This window comes from Oncorhynchus gorbuscha, linkage group LG09 (assembly GCF_021184085.1).
Source record: "Oncorhynchus gorbuscha isolate QuinsamMale2020 ecotype Even-year linkage group LG09, OgorEven_v1.0, whole genome shotgun sequence".
Classification (NCBI taxonomy): domain Eukaryota; kingdom Metazoa; phylum Chordata; class Actinopteri; order Salmoniformes; family Salmonidae; genus Oncorhynchus; species Oncorhynchus gorbuscha.
The window spans coordinates 2,635,165-2,659,570 of record NC_060181.1 but is presented as its reverse complement, the minus strand read 5'-3'; the positions used below and the strand labels follow the sequence as shown (position 1 = coordinate 2,659,570).

At 46.9% G+C, this 24,406-nt stretch overlaps 1 protein-coding gene across 1 annotated transcript in view; it reads right to left on the bottom strand.

Annotated features, from left to right (window-relative positions):
• LOC124042643 (angiopoietin-2-like) overlaps positions 1–22,841 on the bottom strand; it is an 87,197-nt gene extending 64,356 nt beyond the window's left edge. Inside the window, exons 1-2 of the mRNA XM_046360719.1 lie at positions 21,890–22,841; positions 16,574–16,729 (exon numbers count right to left, since the gene is read on the bottom strand). Of these exons, the coding sequence (XP_046216675.1) occupies positions 16,574–16,729; positions 21,890–22,210 (477 nt within the window). The 5' untranslated portion in view covers positions 22,211–22,841. The remainder of the gene's footprint in view (positions 1–16,573; positions 16,730–21,889) is intronic.
• Between the last annotated feature and the right edge of the window lie 1,565 nt (positions 22,842–24,406).

The window sequence follows — 24,406 nt, the reverse complement described above, 5'->3', positions numbered from 1 at the left end:
AATCAATGAATCACACCTGGCCTAATCAATGTATCACACCTGGCCTAATCAATGAATCACACTTGGCCTAATCAATATATCACACCTGGCCTAATCAATGAATCACACCTGGGACAACTGGCCTAATCAATGAATCACACCTGGGACAATTGGCCTAATCAATGAATCACACCTGGGACAACTGGCCTAATCAATGAATCACACCTGGGACAACTGGCCTAATCAATGAATTACACCTGGCCTAATCAATGTATTACACATGACCTAATCAATGAATCACACCTGGGACAACTGGCCTAATCAATGAATCACACCTGGCCTAATCAATGAATCACACCTGGGACAACTGGCATAATCAATTAATCACACCTGGGACAACTGGCCTAATCAATGAATAACACCTGGCCTAATCAATGTATTACACCTGGCCTAATCAATGAATCACACCTGGGACAACTGGCCTAATCAATGAATCACACCTGGGACAACTGGCCTAATCAATGTATGACACCTGGCCTAATCAATGTATCACACCTGGCCTAATCAATGTATCACACCTGGGACAACTGGCCTAATCAATGAATCACACCTGGGACAACTGGCCTAAAAAATTAATCACACCTGGACTAATCAATATATAACACCTGGCCTAATCAATGTATCACACCTGGCCTAATCAATGAATCACACCTGGGACAACTGGCCTAATCAATGAATCACACCTGGGACAACTGGCCTAATCAATGAATCACACCTGGGACAACTGGCCTAATCAATGAATCACACCTGGGACAACTGGCCTTATCAATGAATCACACCTGTGACAACTACCCTAATCAATGAATCCACCTGGGAATCAACTAATTACACCTGGCCTAATCAATGAATAACACCTGGGACAACTGGCCTAATCAATGAATCACCTGGGACAACTGGCCTAATCAATGAATCACCTGGGACAACTGGCCTAATCAATTAATCACACCTGGGACAACTGGCCTAATCAATGAATCACACCTGGGACACCTACCCTAATCAATGAATAACACCTGGGACAACTGGCCTAATCAATGAATCACACCTGGGACAACTGGCCTCATCAATTAATCACACCTGGCCTAATCAATGAATCACACCTGGGACAACTGGCCTAATCAATAATCACACCTGGGACAACTGGCCTAATCAATAATCACACCTGGGATAACTGGCATAATCAATGTATCACACCTGGCCTAATCAATGTATCACACCTGGGACAACTGGCCTAATCAATGAATCACACCTGGGACAACTGGCCTAATCAATGAATCACACCTGGGACAACTGGCCTAATCAATGAATCACACCTGGGACAATTGGCCTAATCAATGAATAACACCTGGGACGACTGGCCTCATCAATTAATCACACCTGGGACAACTACCTAATCAATGAATAACACCTGGGATAACTGGCCTAATCAATGAATAACACCTGGGACAACTGGCCTAATCAATTAATAACACCTGGGACAACTGGCCTAATCAATGAATCACACCTGGGACAACTGGCCTAATCAATGAATAACACCTGGGACAACTGGCCTAATCAATTAATAACACCTGGGACAACTGGCCTAATCAAATAATAACACCTGGGACAACTGGCCTAATCAATGAATCACACCTGGCCTAATCAATGTATCACACCTGGCCTAATCAATGAATCACACCTGGGACAACTGGCCTAATCAATTAATAACACCTGGGACAACTGGCCTAATCAATTAATCACACCTGGCCTAATCAATGTATCACACCTGGGACAACTGGCCTAATCAATGAATCACACCAGGGACAACTACCCTAATCAATGAATCACACCTGGGACAACTGGCCTAATCAATGAATCACACCTGGCCTAATCAATGTATCACACCTGGCCTAATCAATGAATCACACCTGGCCTAATCAATATATTACACCTGGCCTAATCAATGAATCACACCTGGGACAACTGGCCTAATCAATGAATCACACCTGGGACAATTGGCCTAATCAATGAATCACACCTGGGACAACTAGCCTAATCAATGAATCACACCTGGCCTAATCAATGTATCACACCTGGCCTAATCAATGAATAACACCTGGGACAACTGGCCTAATCAATGAATAACACCTGGGACAACTGGCCTAATCAATGAATCACACCTGGCCTAATCAATGTATCACACCTGGCCTAATCAATGAATCACACCTGGGACAACTGGCCTAATCAATGAATCACACCTGGGACAACTGGCCTAATCAATGAATCACACCTGGCCTAATCAATGTATCACACCTGGGACAACTGGCCTAATCAGTGAATCACACCTGGGACAACTACCTAATCAATGAATCACACCTGGGACAACTGGCCTAATCAATGAATCACACCTGGCCTAATCAATGTATCACACCTGGCCTAATCAATGAATCACACTTGGCCTAATCAATATATCACACCTGGCCTAATCAATGAATCACACCTGGGACAACTGGCCTAATCAATGAATCACACCTGGGACAATGGCCTAATCAATGAATCACACCTGGGACAACTGGCCTAATCAATGAATCACACCTGGGACAACTGGCCTAATCAATGAATCACACCTGGCCTAATCAATGAATTACACATGACCTAATCAATGAATCACACCTGGGACAACTGGCCTAATCAATGAATCACACCTGGGAATCACACCTGGGACAACTGGCAAATCAATTAATCACACCTGGGACAACTGGCCTAATCAATGAATCACACCTGGCCTAATCAATGTATCACACTGGCCTAATCAATGAATCACACCTGGGACAACTGGCCTAATCAATGAATCACACCTGGGACAACTGGCCTAATCAATGAATCACACCTGGCCTAATCAATGTATCACACCTGGCCTAATCAATGAATCACACCTGGGACAACTGGCCTAATCAATGAATCACACCTGGGACAACTGGCCTAATCAATTAATCACACCTGGACTAATCAATATATAACACCTGGCCTAATCAATGAATCACACCTGGGACAACTGGCCTAATCAATGAATCACACCTGGTACAACTGGCCTAATCAATGAATCACACCTGGCCTAATCAATGTATCACACCTGGCCTAATCAATGAATCACACCTGGGACAACTACCTGGCTAATCAATGAATCACACCTGGGACAACTGGCCTAATCAATTAATCACACCTGGGACAACTGGCCTAATCAATGAATAACACCTGGGACAACTGGCCTAATCAATGAATCACACCTGGCCTAATCAATGTATCTGGCCTAATCAATGAATCACACCTGGGACAACTGGCCTAATCAATGAATCACACCTGGGACAACTGGCCTAATCAATTAATCACCTGGGACAATGAATCACACCTGGCCTAATCAATTAATAACACCTGGGACAACTGGCCTAATCAATGAATCACACCTGGGACAACTGGCCTAATCAATGAATCACACCTGGGACAACTGGCCTAATCAATGAATCACACCTGGGACAACTGGCCTAATCAATGAATCACACCTGGGACAACTGGCCTAATCAATGAATCACACCTGGGACAACTGGCCTAATCAATGAATCACACCTGGCCTAATCAATGAATCACACCTGGACAACTAAATCAATGAATCACACCTGGCCTAATAAATTAATTACACCTGGCCTAATCAATGAATAACACCTGAGACAACTAGCCTAATCAATGAATCACACCTGGCCTAATCAATGAATCACACCTGGCCTAATCCATTAATCACACCTGGGACAACTGGCCTAATCAATGAATCACACCTGGGACACCTACCCTAATCAATGAATAACACCTGGGACAACTGGCCTAATCAATGAATCACACCTGGGACAACTGGCCTCATCAATTAATCACACCTGGCCTAATCAATGAATCACACCTGGGACAACTGGCCTAATCAAATAATCACACCTGGGACAACTGGCCTAATCAAATAATCACACCTGGGATAACTGGCATAATCAATGTACACACCTGGCCTAATCAATGTATCACACCTGGGACAACTGGCCTAATCAATGAATCACACCTGGGACAACTGGCCTAATCAATGTATCACACCTGGGACAACTGGCCTAATCAATGAATCACACCTGGGACAATTGGCCTAATCAATGAATAACACCTGGGACGACTGGCCTCATCAATTAATCACACCTGGGACAACTACCCTAATCAATGAATAACACCTGGGATAACTGGCCTAATCAATGAATAACACCTGGGACAACTGGCCTAATCAATTAATAACACCTGGGACAACTGGCCTAATCAATGAATCACACCTGGGACAACTGGCCTAATCAATGAATAACACCTGGGACAACTGGCCTAATCAATTAATAACACCTGGGACAACTGGCCTAATCAAATAATAACACCTGGGACAACTGGCCTAATCAATGAATCACACCTGGCCTAATCAATGTATCACACCTGGCCTAATCAATGAATCACACCTGGGACAACTGGCCTAATCAATGAATCACACCTGGGACAACTGGCCTAATCAATGAATCACACCTAGCCTAATCAATGTATCACACCTGGGACAACTGGCCTAATCAATGAATCACACCAGGGACAACTACCCTAATCAATGAATCACACCTGGGACAACTGGCCTAATCAATGAATCACACCTGGCCTAATCAATGTATCACACCTGGCCTAATCAATGAATCACACCTGGCCTAATCAATATATTACACCTGGCCTAATCAATGAATCACACCTGGGACAACTGGCCTAATCAATGAATCACACCTGGGACAATTGGCCTAATCAATGAATCACACCTGGGACAACTAGCCTAATCAATGAATCACACCTGGCCTAATCAATGTATCACACCTGGCCTAATCAATGAATAACACTTGGGACAACTGGCCTAATCAATGAATAACACCTGGTACAACTGGCCTAATCAATGAATCACACCTGGCCTAATCAATGTATCACACCTGGCCTAATCAATGAATCACACCTGGGACAACTGGCCTAATCAATGAATCACACCTGGGACAACTGGCCTAATCAATGAATCACACCTGGCCTAATCAATGTATCACACCTGGGACAACTGGCCTAATCAGTGAATCACACCTGGGACAACTACCCTAATCAATGAATCACACCTGGGACAACTGGCCTAATCAATGAATCACACCTGGCCTAATCAATGTATCACACCTGGCCTAATCAATGAATCACACTTGGCCTAATCAATATATCACACCTGGCCTAATCAATGAATCACACCTGGGACAACTGGCCTAATCAATGAATCACACCTGGGACAATTGGCCTAATCAATGAATCACACCTGGGACAACTGGCCTAATCAATGAATCACACCTGGGACAACTGGCCTAATCAATTAATTACACCTGGCCTAATCAATGTATTACACATGACCTAATCAATGAATCACACCTGGGACAACTGGCCTAATCAATGAATCACACCTGGCCTAATCAATGAATCACACCTGGGACAACTGGCATAATCAATTAATCACACCTGGGACAACTGGCCTAATCAATGAATAACACCTGGCCTAATCAATGTATTACACCTGGCCTAATCAATGAATCACACCTGGGACAACTGGCCTAATCAATGAATCACACCTGGGACAACTGGCCTAATCAATGTATGACACCTGGCCTAATCAATGTATCACACCTGGCCTAATCAATGTATCACACCTGGGACAACTGGCCTAATCAATGAATCACACCTGGGACAACTGGCCTAAAAAATTAATCACACCTGGACTAATCAATATATAACACCTGGCCTAATCAATGTATCACACCTGGCCTAATCAATGAATCACACCTGGGACAACTGGCCTAATCAATGAATCACACCTGGCCTAATCAATGAATCACACCTGGGACAACTGGCCTAATCAAATAATCACACCTGGGACAACTGGCCTAATCAAATAATCACACCTGGGATAACTGGCATAATCAATGTATCACACCTGGCCTAATCAATGTATCACACCTGGGACAACTGGCCTAATCAATGAATCACACCTGGGACAACTGGCCTAATCAATGTATCACACCTGGGACAACTGGCCTAATCAATGAATCACACCTGGGACAATTGGCCTAATCAATGAATAACACCTGGGACGACTGGCCTCATCAATTAATCACACCTGGGACAACTACCCTAATCAATGAATAACACCTGGGATAACTGGCCTAATCAATGAATAACACCTGGGACAACTGGCCTAATCAATTAATAACACCTGGGACAACTGGCCTAATCAATGAATCACACCTGGGACAACTGGCCTAATCAATGAATAACACCTGGGACAACTGGCCTAATCAATTAATAACACCTGGGACAACTGGCCTAATCAAATAATAACACCTGGGACAACTGGCCTAATCAATGAATCACACCTGGCCTAATCAATGTATCACACCTGGCCTAATCAATGAATCACACCTGGGACAACTGGCCTAATCAATGAATCACACCTGGGACAACTGGCCTAATCAATGAATCACACCTAGCCTAATCAATGTATCACACCTGGGACAACTGGCCTAATCAATGAATCACACCAGGGACAACTACCCTAATCAATGAATCACACCTGGGACAACTGGCCTAATCAATGAATCACACCTGGCCTAATCAATGTATCACACCTGGCCTAATCAATGAATCACACCTGGCCTAATCAATATATTACACCTGGCCTAATCAATGAATCACACCTGGGACAACTGGCCTAATCAATTAATCACACCTGGGACAATTGGCCTAATCAATGAATCACACCTGGGACAACTAGCCTAATCAATGAATCACACCTGGCCTAATCAATGTATCACACCTGGCCTAATCAATGAATAACACTTGGGACAACTGGCCTAATCAATGAATAACACCTGGTACAACTGGCCTAATCAATGAATCACACCTGGCCTAATCAATGTATCACACCTGGCCTAATCAATGAATCACACCTGGGACAACTGGCCTAATCAATGAATCACACCTGGCGTAATCAATGTATCACACCTGGGACAACTGGCCTAATCAGTGAATCACACCTGGGACAACTACCCTAATCAATGAATCACACCTGGGACAACTGGCCTAATCAATGAATCACACCTGGCCTAATCAATGTATCACACCTGGCCTAATCAATGAATCACACTTGGCCTAATCAATATATCACACCTGGCCTAATCAATGAATCACACCTGGGACAACTGGCCTAATCAATGAATCACACCTGGGACAATTGGCCTAATCAATGAATCACACCTGGGACAACTGGCCTAATCAATGAATCACACCTGGGACAACTGGCCTAATCAATTAATTACACCTGGCCTAATCAATGTATTACACATGACCTAATCAATGAATCACACCTGGGACAACTGGCCTAATCAATGAATCACACCTGGCCTAATCAATGAATCACACCTGGGACAACTGGCATAATCAATTAATCACACCTGGGACAACTGGCCTAATCAATGAATCACACCTGGCCTAATCAATGTATTACACCTGGCCTAATCAATGAATCACACCTGGGACAACTGGCCTGATCAATGAATCACACCTGGGACAACTGGCCTAATCAATGTATGACACCTGGCCTAATCAATGTATCACACCTGGCCTAATCAATGTATCACACCTGGGACAACTGGCCTAATCAATGAATCACACCTGGGACAACTGGCCTAAAAAATTAATCACACCTGGACTAATCAATATATAACACCTGGCCTAATCAATGAATCACACCTGGGACAACTGGCCTAATCAATGAATCACACCTGGTACAACTGGCCTAATCAATGAATCACACCTGGCCTAATCAATGTATTACACCTGGCCTAATCAATGAATCACACCTGGGACAACTACACTAATCAATGAATCACACCTGGGACAACTGGCCTAATCAATTAATAACACCTGGGACAACTGGCCTAATCAATGAATAACACCTGGCACAACTGGCCTAATCAATGAATCACACCTGGACTAATCAATATATCACACCTGGCCTAATCAATGAATCACACCTGGGACAACTGGCCTAATCAATGAATCACACCTGGTACAACTGGCATAATCAATGAATCACACCTGGCCTAATCAATGTATTACACCTGGCCTAATCAATGAATCACACCTGGGACAACTACCCTAATCAATGAATCACACCTGGGACAACTGGCCTAATCAATTAATAACACCTGGGACAACTGGCATAATCAATTAATCACACCTGGGACAACTGGCCTAATCAATGAATCACACCTGGCCTAATCAATGTATTACACCTGGCCTAATCAATGAATCACACCTGGGACAACTGGCCTAATCAATGAATCACACCTGGGACAACTGGCCTAATCAATGTATGACACCTGGCCTAATCAATGTATCACACCTGGCCTAATCAATGTATCACACCTGGGACAACTGGCCTAATCAATGAATCACACCTGGGACAACTGGCCTAATCAATTAATCACACCTGGACTAATCAATATATAACACCTGGCCTAATCAATGAATCACACCTGGGACAACTGGCCTAATCAATGAATCACACCTGGTACAACTGGCCTAATCAATGAATCACACCTGGCCTAATCAATATATTATACCTGGCCTAATCAATGAATCACACCTGGGACAACTACACTAATCAATGAATCACACCTGGGACAACTGGCCTAATCAATTAATAACACCTGGGACAACTGGCCTAATCAATGAATAACACCTGGGACAACTGGCCTAATCAATGAATCACACCTGGACTAATCAATATATCACACCTGGCCTAATCAATGAATCACACCTGGGACAACTGGCCTAATCAATGAATCACACCTGGTACAACTGGCCTAATCAATGAATCACACCTGGCCTAATCAATGTATTACACCTGGCCTAATTAATGAATCACACCTGGGACAACTACCCTAATCAATGAATCACACCTGGGACAACTGACCTAATCAATTAATAACACCTGGGACAACTGGCCTAATCAATTAATAACACCTGGGACAACTGGCCTAATCAATTAATAACACCTGGGACAACTGGCCTAATCAATTAATAACACCTGGGACAACTGGCCAAATCAATTAATAACACCTGGGACAACTAGCCTAATAAATGAATCACACCTGGGACAACTGGCCTAATCAATGAATCACACCTGGCCTAATCAATGAATCACACCTGGGACAACTGGCCTAATCAATGAATCACACCTGGGACAACTGGCCTAATCAATTAATAACACCTGGGACAACTGGCCTAATCAATTAATAACACCTGGGACAACTAGCCTAATAAATGAATCACACCTGGGACAACTGGCCTAATCAATGAATCACACCTGTGACAACTACCCTAATCAATGAATCCCACCTGGCCTAATAAATTAAATACACCTGGCCTAATCAATGAATAACACCTGAGACAACTAGCCTAATCAATGAATCACACCTGGCCTAATCAATGAATAACACCTGAGACAACTAGCCTAATCAATGAATCACACCTGGCCTAATCAATGAATCACACCTGACCTAATCAATTAATAACACCTGGGACAACTGGCCTAATCAATTAATAACACCTGGGACAACTGGCCTAATCAATTAATAACACCTGGGACAACTGGCCTAATCAATTAATAACACCTGGGACAACTGGCCAAATCAATTAATAACACCTGGGACAACTAGCCTAATAAATGAATCACACCTGGGACAACTGGCCTAATCAATGAATCACACCTGGCCTAATCAATGAATCACACCTGGGACAACTGGCCTAATCAATGAATCACACCTGGGACAACTGGCCTAATCAATTAATAACACCTGGGACAACTGGCCTAATCAATTAATAACACCTGGGACAACTAGCCTAATAAATGAATCACACCTGAGACAACTAGCCTAATCAATGAATCACACCTGGCCTAATCAATGAATCACACCTGGCCTAATCAATGAATCACACCTGGCCTAATCAATGAATCACACCTGGGACAACTGGCCTAATCAATGAATCACACCTGGGACAACTGGCCTAATCAATGAATCACACCTGGGACACCTACCCTAATCAATGAATAACACCTGGGACAACTGGCCTAATCAATGAATCACACCTGGGACAACTGGCCTCATCAATTAATCACACCTGGCCTAATCAATGAATCACACCTGGGACAACTGGCCTAATCAAATAATCACACCTGGGACAACTGGCCTAATCAAATAATCACACCTGGGATAACTGGCATAATCAATGTATCACACCTGGCCTAATCAATGTATCACACCTGGGACAACTGGCCTAATCAATGAATCACACCTGGGACAACTACACTAATCAATGAATCACACCTGGGACAACTGGCCTAATCAATTAATAACACCTGGGACAACTGGCCTAATCAATGAATAACACCTGGCACAACTGGCCTAATCAATGAATCACACCTGGACTAATCAATATATCACACCTGGCCTAATCAATGAATCACACCTGGGACAACTGGCCTAATCAATGAATCACACCTGGTACAACTGGCCTAATCAATGAATCACACCTGGCCTAATCAATGTATTACACCTGGCCTAATCAATGAATCACACCTGGGACAACTACCCTAATCAATGAATCACACCTGGGACAACTGGCCTAATCAATTAATAACACCTGGGACAACTGGCCTAATCAATTAATAACACCTGGGACAACTGGCCTAATCAATTAATAACACCTGGGACAACTGGCCTAATCAATTAATAACACCTGGGACAACTGGCCTAATCAATTAATAACACCTGGGACAACTAGCCTAATAAATGAATCACACCTGGGACAACTGGCCTAATCAATGAATCACACCTGGCCTAATCAATGAATCACACCTGGGACAACTGGCCTAATCAATGAATCACACCTGGGACAACTGGCCTAATCAATTAATAACACCTGGGACAACTGGCCTAATCAATTAATAACACCTGGGACAACTAGCCTAATAAATGAATCACACCTGGGACAACTGGCCTAATCAATGAATCACACCTGTGACAACTACCCTAATCAATGAATCCCACCTGGCCTAATAAATTAAATACACCTGGCCTAATCAATGAATAACACCTGAGACAACTAGCCTAATCAATGAATCACACCTGGCCTAATCAATGAATCACACCTGGCCTAATCAATGAATCACACCTGGGACAACTGGCCTAATCAATGAATAACACCTGGCCTAATCAATGAATCACACCTGGGACAACTGGCCTAATCAATGAATCACACCTGGGACACCTACCCTAATCAATGAATAACACCTGGGACAACTGGCCTAATCAATGAATCACACCTGGGACAACTGGCCTCATCAATTAATCACACCTGGCCTAATCAATGAATCACACCTGGGACAACTGGCCTTATCAAATAATCACACCTGGGACAACTGGCCTAATCAAATAATCACACCTGGGATAACTGGCATAATCAATGTATCACACCTGGCCTAATCAATGTATCACACCTGGGACAACTGGCCTAATCAATGAATCACACCTGGGATAACTGGCATAATCAATGTATCACACCTGGCCTAATCAATGTATCACACCTGGGACAACTGGCCTAATCAATGAATCACACCTGGGACAACTGGCCTAATCAATGTATCACACCTGGGACAACTGGCCTAATCAATGAATCACACCTGGGACAATTGGCCTAATCAATGAATCACACCTGGGACAACTGGCCTAATCAATGAATCACACCTGGGACAACTACCCTAATCAATGAATCACACCTGGCCTAATCAATGTATCACACCTGGGACAACTGGCCTAATCAATTAATCACACCTGGGACAACTACCCTAATCAATGAATCACACCTGGGACAACTGGCCTAATCAATGAATCACACCTGGCCTAATCAATGTATCACACCTGGCCTAATCAATGAATCACACCTGGGACAACTGGCCTAATCTATGAATCACACCTGGCCTAATCAATGTATCACACCTGGGACAACTGGCCTAATCAATTAATCACACCTGGGACAACTACCCTAATCAATGAATCACACCTGGGACAACTGGCCTAATCAATGAATCATACCTGGCCTAATCAATGTATTACACCTGGGACAACTGGCCTAATCAATGAATCACACCTGGGACAACTGGCCTAATCAATTAATCACACCTGGGACAACTGCCCTAATCAATGAATCACACCTGGCCTAATCAATGTATCACACCTGGCCTAATCAATGAATCACACCTGGGACGACTGGCCTAATCAATGAATCACACCTGGGACAACTGGCCTAATCAATGAATCACACCTGGGACAACTAGCCTAATCAATGAATCACACCTGGCCTAATCAATGAATCACACCTGGGACAACTGGCCTAATCAATGAATCACACCTGGCCTAATCAATGTATCACACCTGGCCTAATCAATGAATCACACCTGGGACAACTGGCCTAATCAATGAATCACACCTGGGACAACTGGCCTAATCAATGAATCACACCTGGTATAACTGGCCTAATCAATGAATCACACCTGGCCTAATCAATGTATTACACCTGGCCTAATCAATTAATCACACCTGGGACAACTGGCCTAATCAATGAATCACACCTGGCCTAATCAATGAATCACACCTGGGACAACTGGCCTAATCAATTAATCACACCTGGGACAACTGGCCTAATCAATTAATCACACCTGGGACAACTGGCCTAATCAATTAATCATACCTGGCCTAATCAATGTATCACACCTGGCCTAATCAATGAATCACACCTGGGACAACTGGCCTAATCAATGAATCACACCCGGGACAACTGGCCTAATCAATGAATCACACCTGGCCTAATCAATGTATCACACCTGGGACAACTGGCCTAATCAATGAATCACACCTGGGACAACTACCCTAATCAATGAATCACACCTGGGACAACTGGCCTAATCAATGAATCACACCTGGCCTAATCAATGTATCACACCTGGCCTAATCAATGAATCACACCTGGCCTAATCAATATATCACACCTGGCCTAATCAATTAATCACACCTGGGACAACTGGCCTAATCAATGAATCACACCTGGGACAATTGGCCTAATCAATGAATCACACCTGGGACAACTGGCCTAATCAATTAATCATACCTGGCCTAATCAATGTATTACACCTGGGACAACTGGCCTAATCAATGAATCACACCTGGGACAACTGGCCTAATCAATTAATCACACCTGGGACAACTGGCCTAATCAATGAATCATACCTGGCCTAATCAATGTATTACACCTGGGACAACTGGCCTAATCAATGAATCACACCTGGGACAACTGGCCTAATCAATGAATCACACCTGGCCTAATCAATGAATCACACCTGGGACAACTGGCCTAATCAATGAATCACACCTGGCCTAATCAATGAATCACACCTGGGACAACTGGCCTAATCAATGAATCACACCTGGCCTAATCAATGTATCACACCTGGCCTAATCAATGAATCACACCTGGGACAACTGGCCTAATCAATGAATCACACCTGGGACAACTGGCCTAATCAATGAATCACACCTGGTATAACTGGCCTAATCAATGAATCACACCTGGCCTAATCAATGTATTACACCTGGCCTAATCAATTAATCACACCTGGGACAACTGGCCTAATCAATGAATCACACCTGGCCTAATCAATGAATCACACCTGGGACAACTGGCCTAATCAATTAATCACACCTGGGACAACTGGCCTAATCAATTAATCACACCTGGGACAACTGGCCTAATCAATGAATCATACCTGGCCTAATCAATGTATCACACCTGGCCTAATCAATGAATCACACCTGGGACAACTGGCCTAATCAATGAATCACACCCGGGACAACTGGCCTAATCAATGAATCACACCTGGCCTAATCAATGTATCACACCTGGGACAACTGGCCTAATCAATGAATCACACCTGGGACAACTACCCTAATCAATGAATCACACCTGGGACAACTGGCCTAATCAATGAATCACACCTGGCCTAATCAATGTATCACACCTGGCCTAATCAATGAATCACACCTGGCCTAATCAATATATCACACCTGGCCTAATCAATGAATCACACCTGGGACAACTGGCCTAATCAATGAATCACACCTGGGACAATTGGCCTAATCAATGAATCACACCTGGGACAACTGGCCTAATCAATGAATCATACCTGGCCTAATCAATGTATTACACCTGGGACAACTGGCCTAATCAATGAATCACACCTGGGACAACTGGCCTAATCAATTAATCACACCTGGGACAACTGGCCTAATCAATGAATCATACCTGGCCTAATCAATGTATTACACCTGGGACAACTGGCCTAATCAATGAATCACACCTGGGACAACTGGCCTAATCAATGAATCACACCTGGCCTAATCAATGAATCACACCTGGGACAACTGGCCTAATCAATGAATCACACCTGGGACAACTGGCCTAATCAATTAATCACACCTGGGACAACTGGCCTAATCAATGAATCACACCTGGCCTAATAAATGTATCACACCTGGCCTAATCAATGAATCACACCTGGGACAACTGGCCTAATCAATGAATCACACCTGGGACAACTGGCCTAATCAATGAATCACACCTGGGACAACTGGCCTAATCAATGAATCACACCTGGGACAACTGGCCTAATCAATGAATCACACCTGGGACAACTGGCCTAATCAATTAATAACACCTGGCCTAATCAATGAATCACACCTGGCCTAATCAAACTATCACACCTGGCCTAATCAATGTATCACACCTGGGACAACTGGCCTAATCAATGAATTACACCTGGCCTAATCAATGTATCACACCTGGCCTAATCAATGAATCACACCTGGGACAACTGGCCTAATCAATGAATCACACCTGGGACAACTGGCCTAATCAATGAATCACACCTGGCCTAATCAATGAATCACACCTGGCCTAATCAATATATCACACCTGGCCTAATCAATGAATCACACCTGGGACAACTGGCCTAATCAATGAATCACACCTGGCCTAATCAATGAATCACACCTGGGACAACTGGCCTAATCAATGAATCACACCTGGGACAACTGACCTAATCAATGAATCACACCTGGGATAACTGGCCTAATCAATGAATCACACCTGGGACAACTGGCCTAATCAATGAAACACACCTGGGACAACTGGCCTAATCAATGAATCACACCTGGGACAACTGGCCTAATCAATGAATCACACCTGGGACAACTGGCCTAATCAATGAATCACACCTGGGACAACTGGCCTAATCAATGAATCACACCTGGCCTAATAAATGTATCACACCTGGCCTAATCAATGAATCACACCTGGGACAACTGGCCTAATCAATGAATCACACCTGGGACAACTGGCCTAATCAATGAATCACACCTGGGACAACTGGCCTAATCAATGAATCACACCTGGGACAACTGGCCTAATCAATGAATCACACCTGGGACAACTGGCCTAATCAATTAATAACACCTGGCCTAATCAATGAATCACACCTGGCCTAATCAAACTATCACACCTGGCCTAATCAATGTATCACACCTGGGACAACTGGCCTAATCAATGAATTACACCTGGCCTAATCAATGTATCACACCTGGCCTAATCAATGAATCACACCTGGGACAACTGGCCTAATCAATGAATCACACCTGGGACAACTGGCCTAATCAATGAATCACACCTGGCCTAATCAATGAATCACACCTGGCCTAATCAATATATCACACCTGGCCTAATCAATGAATCACACCTGGGACAACTGGCCTAATCAATGAATCACACCTGGCCTAATCAATGAATCACACCTGGGACAACTGGCCTAATCAATGAATCACACCTGGGACAACTGACCTAATCAATGAATCACACCTGGGATAACTGGCCTAATCAATGAATCACACCTGGGACAACTGGCCTAATCAATGAAACACACCTGGGACAACTGGCCTAATCAATGAATCACACCTGGGACAACTGGCCTAATCAATGAATCACACCTGGGACAACTGGCCTAATCAATGAATCACACCTGGGACAACTGGCCTAATCAATGAATCACACCTGGGACAACATAGCAACTAATCAAAACATTGAAAGTTGAATCATGTCTTTTGTTGCAGGGCTGAACCAAAAGCCTCTTTCAGACCAGGATTGTTCGACCTCTAAATGATCAGCAAGCCAGTTGTCATCATATATCTTCATGGAAGGGTCAGGGACCATGGCAAGAGGGTGGAGGTAGTCTTCACAACAGGTCCTCCGATTGGCTTACCTGGGTCTCCACATCTGTCAATTTGCGGGTCTGCTCGGCTGATTGGCTGAAGAGTTTAGTCCCGATCTCCAACATGGCCGCCGTCTGGGTGTGAACAGCGTTTGTCTTCATCTCCTCCATCCCAGCACGCAGGTTCTCCTGGATGGACCTCTCCAGCTGGAATACAGGGAATACCAGGAATACGGTCAGGAGAGAGAGAGATATAGGGAATACCAGGAATACGGTCAGGAGAGAGAGATATACAGGGAATACCAGGAATACGGTCAGGAGAGAGAGAGATATAGGGAATACCAGGAATACGGTCAGGAGAGAGAGAGATATACAGGGAATACCAGGAATACGATCAGGAGAGAGAGATATACAGGGAATACCAGGAATATGGTCAGGAGAGACATATACAGGGAATACCAGGAATATGGACAGACGAGAGAGAGATATACAGGGAATACCAGGAATATGGTCAGGAGAGAGAGATATATAGGGAATACCAGGAATATGGTCAGGAGAGAGAGAGATATACAGGGAATACCAGGAATATGGTCAGGAGAGAGAGAGACAGGGAATACCAGGAATATGGTCAGGAGAGAGATATACAGGGAATACCAGGAATATGGACAGGAGAGAGAGAGATATACAGGGAATACCAGGAATATGGTCAGGAGAGAGAGAGAGAGAGATACAGGGAATACCAGGAATACGGTCAGGAGAGAGAGAGATATACAGGGAATACCAGGAATACGGACAGGAGAGAGAGATATACACATCAACATCATCATCCCAGAAACCCTAGACCTACTCCAATTTGCATACCGCCCCAACAGATCAACAGATGATGCAATCTCTATTGCCCTCCACACTGCCCTTTCTCACCTGGACAAAAGGAACACCTACATGAGAATGCTGTTCATTGACTACAGCTTAGCGTTCAACACCATAGTGCCCTCAAAGCTCATCACTAAGCTAAGGACTCTGGGACTTAACACCACCCTCTCTAACTGGATCCTGGACTTCCTGACGGGCCGCCCCTAGGTTGTAAGGGTAGGTAACAACACATCCGCCACACTGGTCCTCAACACAGGGGCCCCTCAGAGGTGCGTGCTCAGCCCCCTCCTGTACTGCTGATGACACAACAGTGGTAGGCCTGATCATCGACTACGATGAGACCGCCTATAGGGAGGAGGTCGGAGACCTGGCCGTGTGGTACCAGGACAACAACCTCCCCCTCGACGTGATCAAGACAAAGGAGTTGATTGTGGACTACAGGAAAAGGAGGACCGAGCCCCCCATTCTCATTGACCGGGCAGGTTGAGAACATCAAGTTCTTGGTGTCCACATCACCAACAAATTAACATGGTCCATGTTCATGACAGTCGTGAAGAGGGCACGACAAAACCTATTCCCCCTTCAGGAGACTGAAAAGATTTGGCATGGGTCCTCAGATCCTCAAACCTTTCGACAGCTACACCATCGAGAGCATCCTGTCTGGTGGCATCACTTCCTGGTAAAGGCCCATGCTCAGCCTCCAACCGCAAGGCACTACAGAGGGTAGTGGGTATGTGCTTCACCACAGGATATCAGTCATTTAATAGGCCTGTTAAACCACAGAACATTAGTCACGCATTTCCAGCCATGTCACCAACACACTCTCCCTCTCTCTGTCACCAACACACTCTCCCTCTCTCTGTCACCAACACACTCTCCCTCTCTCTGTCACCAACACACTCTCCCTCTCTCTGTCACCAACACACTCTCCCTCTCTCTGTCACCAACACACTCCCCCCTCTCTGTCACCAACACACTCTCCCTCTCTCTGTCACCAACACACTCTCCCTCTCTCTGTCACCAACACACTCTCCCTCTCTCTGTCACCAACACACTCTCCCTCTCTCTGTCACCAACACACTCTCCCTCTCTCTGTTACCAACACACTCTCCCTCTCTCTGTCACCAACACACTCCCTCTCTGTCACCAACACACTCTCCCTCTCTCTGTCACCAACACACTCTCCCTCTCTCTGTCACCAACACACTCTCCCTCTCTCTGTCACCAACACACTCTCCCTCTCTCTGTCACCAACACACTCTCCCTCTCTCTGTCACCAACACTCTCCCTCTCTGTCACCAACACTCTCCCTCTCTGTCACCAACACACTCTCCCTCTCTCTGTCACCAACACACTCCCTCTCTCTGTCACCAACACACTCCCACCTCTGTCACCAACACACTCTCCCTCTCTCTGTCACCAACACACTCTCCCTCTCTCTGTCACCAACACACTCTCCCTCTCTCTGTTACCAACACACTCTCCCTCTCTCTGTCACCAACACACTCTCCCTCTCTCTGTCACCAACACACTCTCCCTCTCTCTGTCACCAACACACTCTCCCTCTCTCTGTCACCAACACACTCTCCCTCTCTCTGTCACCAACACACTCTCCCTCTCTCTGTCACCAACACACTCTCCCTCTCTCTGTCACCAACACACTCTCCCTCTCTCTGTCACCAACACTCTCCCTCTCTGTCACCAACACTCTCCCTCTCTCTGTCACCAACACACTCTCCCTCTCTCTGTCACCAACACACTCTCCCTCTCTCTGTCACCAACACACTCTCCCTCTCTCTGTCACCAACACACTCTCCCTCTCTGTCACCAACACACTCTCCCTCTCTCTGTCACCAACACACTCTCCCTCTCTCTGTCACCAACACACTCTCCCTCTCTCTGTCACCAACACACTCTCCCTCTCTCTGTCACCAACACACTCTCCCTCTCTCTCTCCCTCTCTCTGTCACCAACACACTCTCCCTCTCTCTGTCACCAACACACTCTCCCTCTCTGTCACCAACACACTCTCTCTCTGTCACCAACACACTCTCTCTCTGTCACCAACACACTCTCCCTCTCTCTGTCACCAACACACTCTCCCTCTCTCTGTCACCAACACACTCTCCCTCTCTCTGTCACCAACACACTCTCCCTCTCTGTCACCAACACACTCTCTCTCTCTGTCACCAACACACTCTCCCTCTCTCTGTCACCAACACACTCTCCCTCTCTCTGTCACCAACACACTCTCCCTCTCTCTGTCACCAACACACTCTCCCTCTCTCTGTCACCAACACACTCTCCCTCTCTCTGTCACCAACACACTCTCCCTCTCTCTGTCACCAACACACTCTCCCTCTCTCTGTCACCAACACACTCTCCCTCTCTCTGTCACCAACACTCTCCCTCTCTGTCACCAACACACTCTCCCTCTCTCTGTCACCAACACACTCTCCCTCTCTCTGTCACCAACACACTCTCCCTCTCTCTGTCACCAACACACTCTCCTCTCTCTGTCACCAACACACTCCCTCTCTGTCACCAACACACTCCCTCTCTGTCACCAACACACTCTCCCTCTCTCTGTCACCAACACACTCTCCCTCTCTGTCACCAACACACTCTCCCTCTCTCTGTCACCAACACACTCTCCCTCTCTCTGTTACCAACACACTCTCCCTCTCTCTGTCACCAACACACTCTCCCTCTCTCTGTCACCAACACACTCTCCCTCTCTGTTACCAACACACTCTCCCTCTCTCTGTCACCAACACACTCTCCCTCTCTCTGTCACCAACACACTCTCCCTCTCTGTCACCAACACACTCTCTCTGTCACCAACACACTCTCCCTCTCTCTGTCACCAACACACTCTCCCTCTCTGTCACCAACACACTCTCCCTCTCTCTCTCTGTCACCAACACACTCTCCCTCTCTCTGTCACCAACACACTCTCCCTCTCACACTCTGTCACCAACACACTCTCCCTCTCTCTCTGTCACCAACACACTCTCCCTCTCTCTGTCACCAACACACTCTCCCTCTCTGTCACCAACACACTCTCCCTCTCTGTCACCAACACACTCTCCCTCTCTCTGTCACCAACACACTCTCCCTCTCTCTGTCACCAACACACTCTCCCTCTCTGTCTCTCACCAACACACTCTCCTCTCTGTCACCAACACTCTCCCTCTCTGTCACCAACACACTCTCCTCTCTGTCACCAACACACTCTCCTCTCTGTCACCAACACTCTCTCCTCTCTGTCACCAACACACTCTCCCTCTCTCTGTCACCAACACACTCTCCCTCTCTCTGTCACCAACACACTCTCTCTCTCTCTGTCACCAACACTCTCTCTGTCACCAACACACTCTCTCTCTCTGTCACTCTCCCTCTCTCTGTCACCAACACACTCCCTCTCTGTCACCAACACACTCTCCTCTCTGTCACCAACACACTCTCCCTCTCTGTCACCAACACACTCCCTCTCCTCTCTCTGTCACCAACACACTCTCCTCTCTCTCTGTCACCAACACACTCTCCCTCTCTCTGTCACCAACACACTCTCCTCTCTCTCTCCCTCTCTGTCACCAACACACTCTCCCTCTCTCTGTCACCAACACACTCTCCTCTCTGTTACCAACACACTCTCCCTCTCTCTGTCACCAACACACTCTCCCTCTCTCTGTCACCAACACACTCTCCTCTCTCTGTCACCAACACACTCCCTCTCTCTGTCACCAACACACTCTCTCTCACTCTCTGTTACCAACACACTCTCTCTGTCACCAACACACTCCCCTCTCTCTGTCACCAACACACTCTCCATCTCTCTGTCACCAACACACTCTCTCTCTCTGTCACCAACACACTCCCTCTCTCTGTCACCAACACACTCTCTCTCTCTCTGTCACCAACACACTCCCTCTCTCTGTCACCAACACACTCCCACCTCTGTCACCAACACACTCCCTCTCTGTCACCAACACACTCCCTCTCTCTGTCACCAACACACTCCCTCTCTCTGTCACCAACACTCTCTGTCACCAACACACTCCCTCTCTCTGTCACCAACACACTCCCTCTCTCTGTCACCAACACACTCTCCATCTCTCTGTCACCAACACACTCCCTCTCTCTGTCACCAACACACTCCCTCTCTCTGTCACCAACACACTCTCCATCTCTCTGTCACCAACACACTCTCCTCTCTCTGTCACCAACACACTCTCCCTCTCTCTGTCACCAACACACTCCCTCTCTCTGTCACCAACACACTCCCTCTCTCTGTCACCAACACACTCTCCCTCTCTGTCACCAACACACTCACCATCTCTCACACTCACTCACGTGCAAACTCACACATACACATGCAAACTCACACATACATACACACACACACACACACACACACACTCTCTCTCTCTTTAGTGACTACCTCTGGTTTAGTGAACCCTGAGGGAGAACGGAAAGAGGAAGATGTGTTACCTTCTGCAACCATTGTGTATTATTCTCTGTGGAGCTCTCCAGTCTCTCCATCTTCCTCTCCTGCCATGAGGACCTAGCGGGCTGGTCTTTGTCCTGCTCAGGGTGACTCGATCCTGGGTCCGGGGCAGGCGGTGGTGGGGAATCCCTCTGGAGGGAGTTGGTTACCTGGAAGTCTTTGAGGGGCTGGCAGTGTTCCACCTCTGGGAGAATGAAGGTGTAACTGCAGGGTCCATGCTGCACCCGGTGCTTCTTCTCTGAGCCAATCACTGCAGTCGACAGGTACACCAGGTAGACCAGGGCCAGAGCCAGCAGCCGGTCCATCTCAGGTGAGACGAGGACGAGGGGGGTAGGGGGAGTGAGGGAGAGGGAGAAGGGTCAGGGTAAGTGGAGCAGAGAAGAACAACGAAAGTCTTTCTCTCTCTGTCTTCAATCTTCTCGTTCCCTCAGAAACTCTCAATTTATCCACAGTGTGTTACGCTCCTTGAAGTTGCTGCTCTTTCGGTTGTCAGAGAATCTCTGTTGTAATGGATCAGTGGCGCTGTCTTCCCCCGAAAACCAACTCCTGCTATTCCACTGCACTCTGTCTGTCAGATACACACACACACACACACACACACACACACACACACACACACACACACACACACACACACACACACACACACACACACACACACACACACACACACACACAAGCAGGAAGAGATGATTGCTGGTCTGTTCTCTCCGTGGTGTTCAGACGACACACTCCTGGGTACAAGCTGCTATCTCCCCAGTCTGATTATAAACCTCCTGTATTGTTGCCATGTGTTTCATCCGTCTCTCTCTCTCTCTCTCTAGCTTGCTTGCTATTTTTCAGGCTGTGTTTGTCCATTCACCTGGATGGAGAGAGAAGAGAGGGAGCAGCTGGGTTTGGGATGTTGGCTGAAGGTGGCAGAGCTCTTAAATTAGTGATAGGATGTATCTCTTCTCCACACCCCCTCATTCTTCATTATCACTCAAACACCCTTCCCCCTCCCTCCCTCCCTCTCTCCCTCCCTCTCTCTCCATCCCCCTCCCTCCCTCCCTCTCTCCCTCCCTCTCTCTCCATCCCCCTCCCTCCCTCTCTCCCTCCCTCTCTCTCCATCCCCCTCCTCCCTCTCCCCCCTCCCTCCCTCCCTCCATCCCCCTCCCTCCCTCCCTCTCTCCCTCCCTCTCTCTCTCTCTCTAGCTCCCTCCCTCCCTCCCTCTCTCCCTCCCTCTCTCTCTCTAGCTCCCAACCCTCCCTCCCTCCCACCCTCCATCCCCCTCCCTCCCTCCCTCTCCCTCCCTCTCTCTCTCTCTCTAGCTCCCTCCCTCCTCTCCTCTCTCTCTCTCTCTAGCTCCCTCCCTCCCTTCCTCTCTCCCTCCCTCCCTCTCTCTCTCTCCTCCCTCCCTCCCTCTCCTCTCTCTCTAACTCCCTCCCTCCCTCTCTCTCTCTCTCTAGCTCCCTCCCTCCCTCCCTCTCTCTAGCTCCCTCCCTCCCTCCCTCTCTCTCTCTAGCTCCCTCCCTCTCTAGCTCCTTCCCTCCCTCTTTCTCCTCTCACCCCTCGCTCCCACTCCCTCCCTCCCTCCCTCCCTCCCTCCCTCCCTCTCTCTAGCTCCCTCTCTCTCTCTCTCTCTCTCTCTAGCTCCCTCCCTCGCTCTCTCTCTACCTCCCTCCCTCCCTCTCTAGCTCCTTCCCTCCCTCTCTCTCTCTCTAGCACCCTCGCTCCCTCTCTCTCTCTCTCTAGCTCCCTCCCTCACTCCCTCCCTCACTCTCTCTCTAGCTCCCTCCCTCCCTCCCTCCCTCTCTCTCTCTCACCCTAGCTCCCTCCCTCCCTCCCTCTCTCTCTCTCTACCTCCCACCCTCCCTTGAAACAGGGGTGAGAGGAAACCACAAAGATGTCTGGCAGATGTGGTTTGATCCATCCCACCTGTAAGAATGTCAGACGGGTGTCTTTATGGCCTCTACCATCTGGAACAGAGGGGGCTACTGGCCTCTACCATCTATAACGGAGGGGCTTACTGGCCTCTACCATCTATAACGGAGGGGCTTACTGGCCTCTACCATCTATAACGGAGGGGCTACTGGCCTCTACCATCTGGAACAGAGGGGGCTACTGGCCTCTACCATCTGGAACAGAGGGGTCTACTGGCCTCTACCATCTATAAGGAAGGGGCTTACTGGCCTCTACCATCTGGAACAGAGAGGTGTAATGGCCTCTACCACCTATAACGGAGGGGTGTACTGGCCTCTACCATCTATAACGGAGGGGTGTACTGGCCTCTACCATCTATAACGGAGGTGTGTACTGGCCTCTACCATCTGGAACAGAGGGGGCTACTGGCCTCTACCATCTGGAACAGAGGGGGCTACTGGCCTCTACCATCTGGAACAGAGGGGGCTACTGGCCTCTACCATCTGGAACAGAGGGGGCTACTGGCCTCTACCATCTGGAACAGAGGGGGCTACTGGCCTCTACCATCTATAACAGAGGGGCTTACTGGCCTCTACCA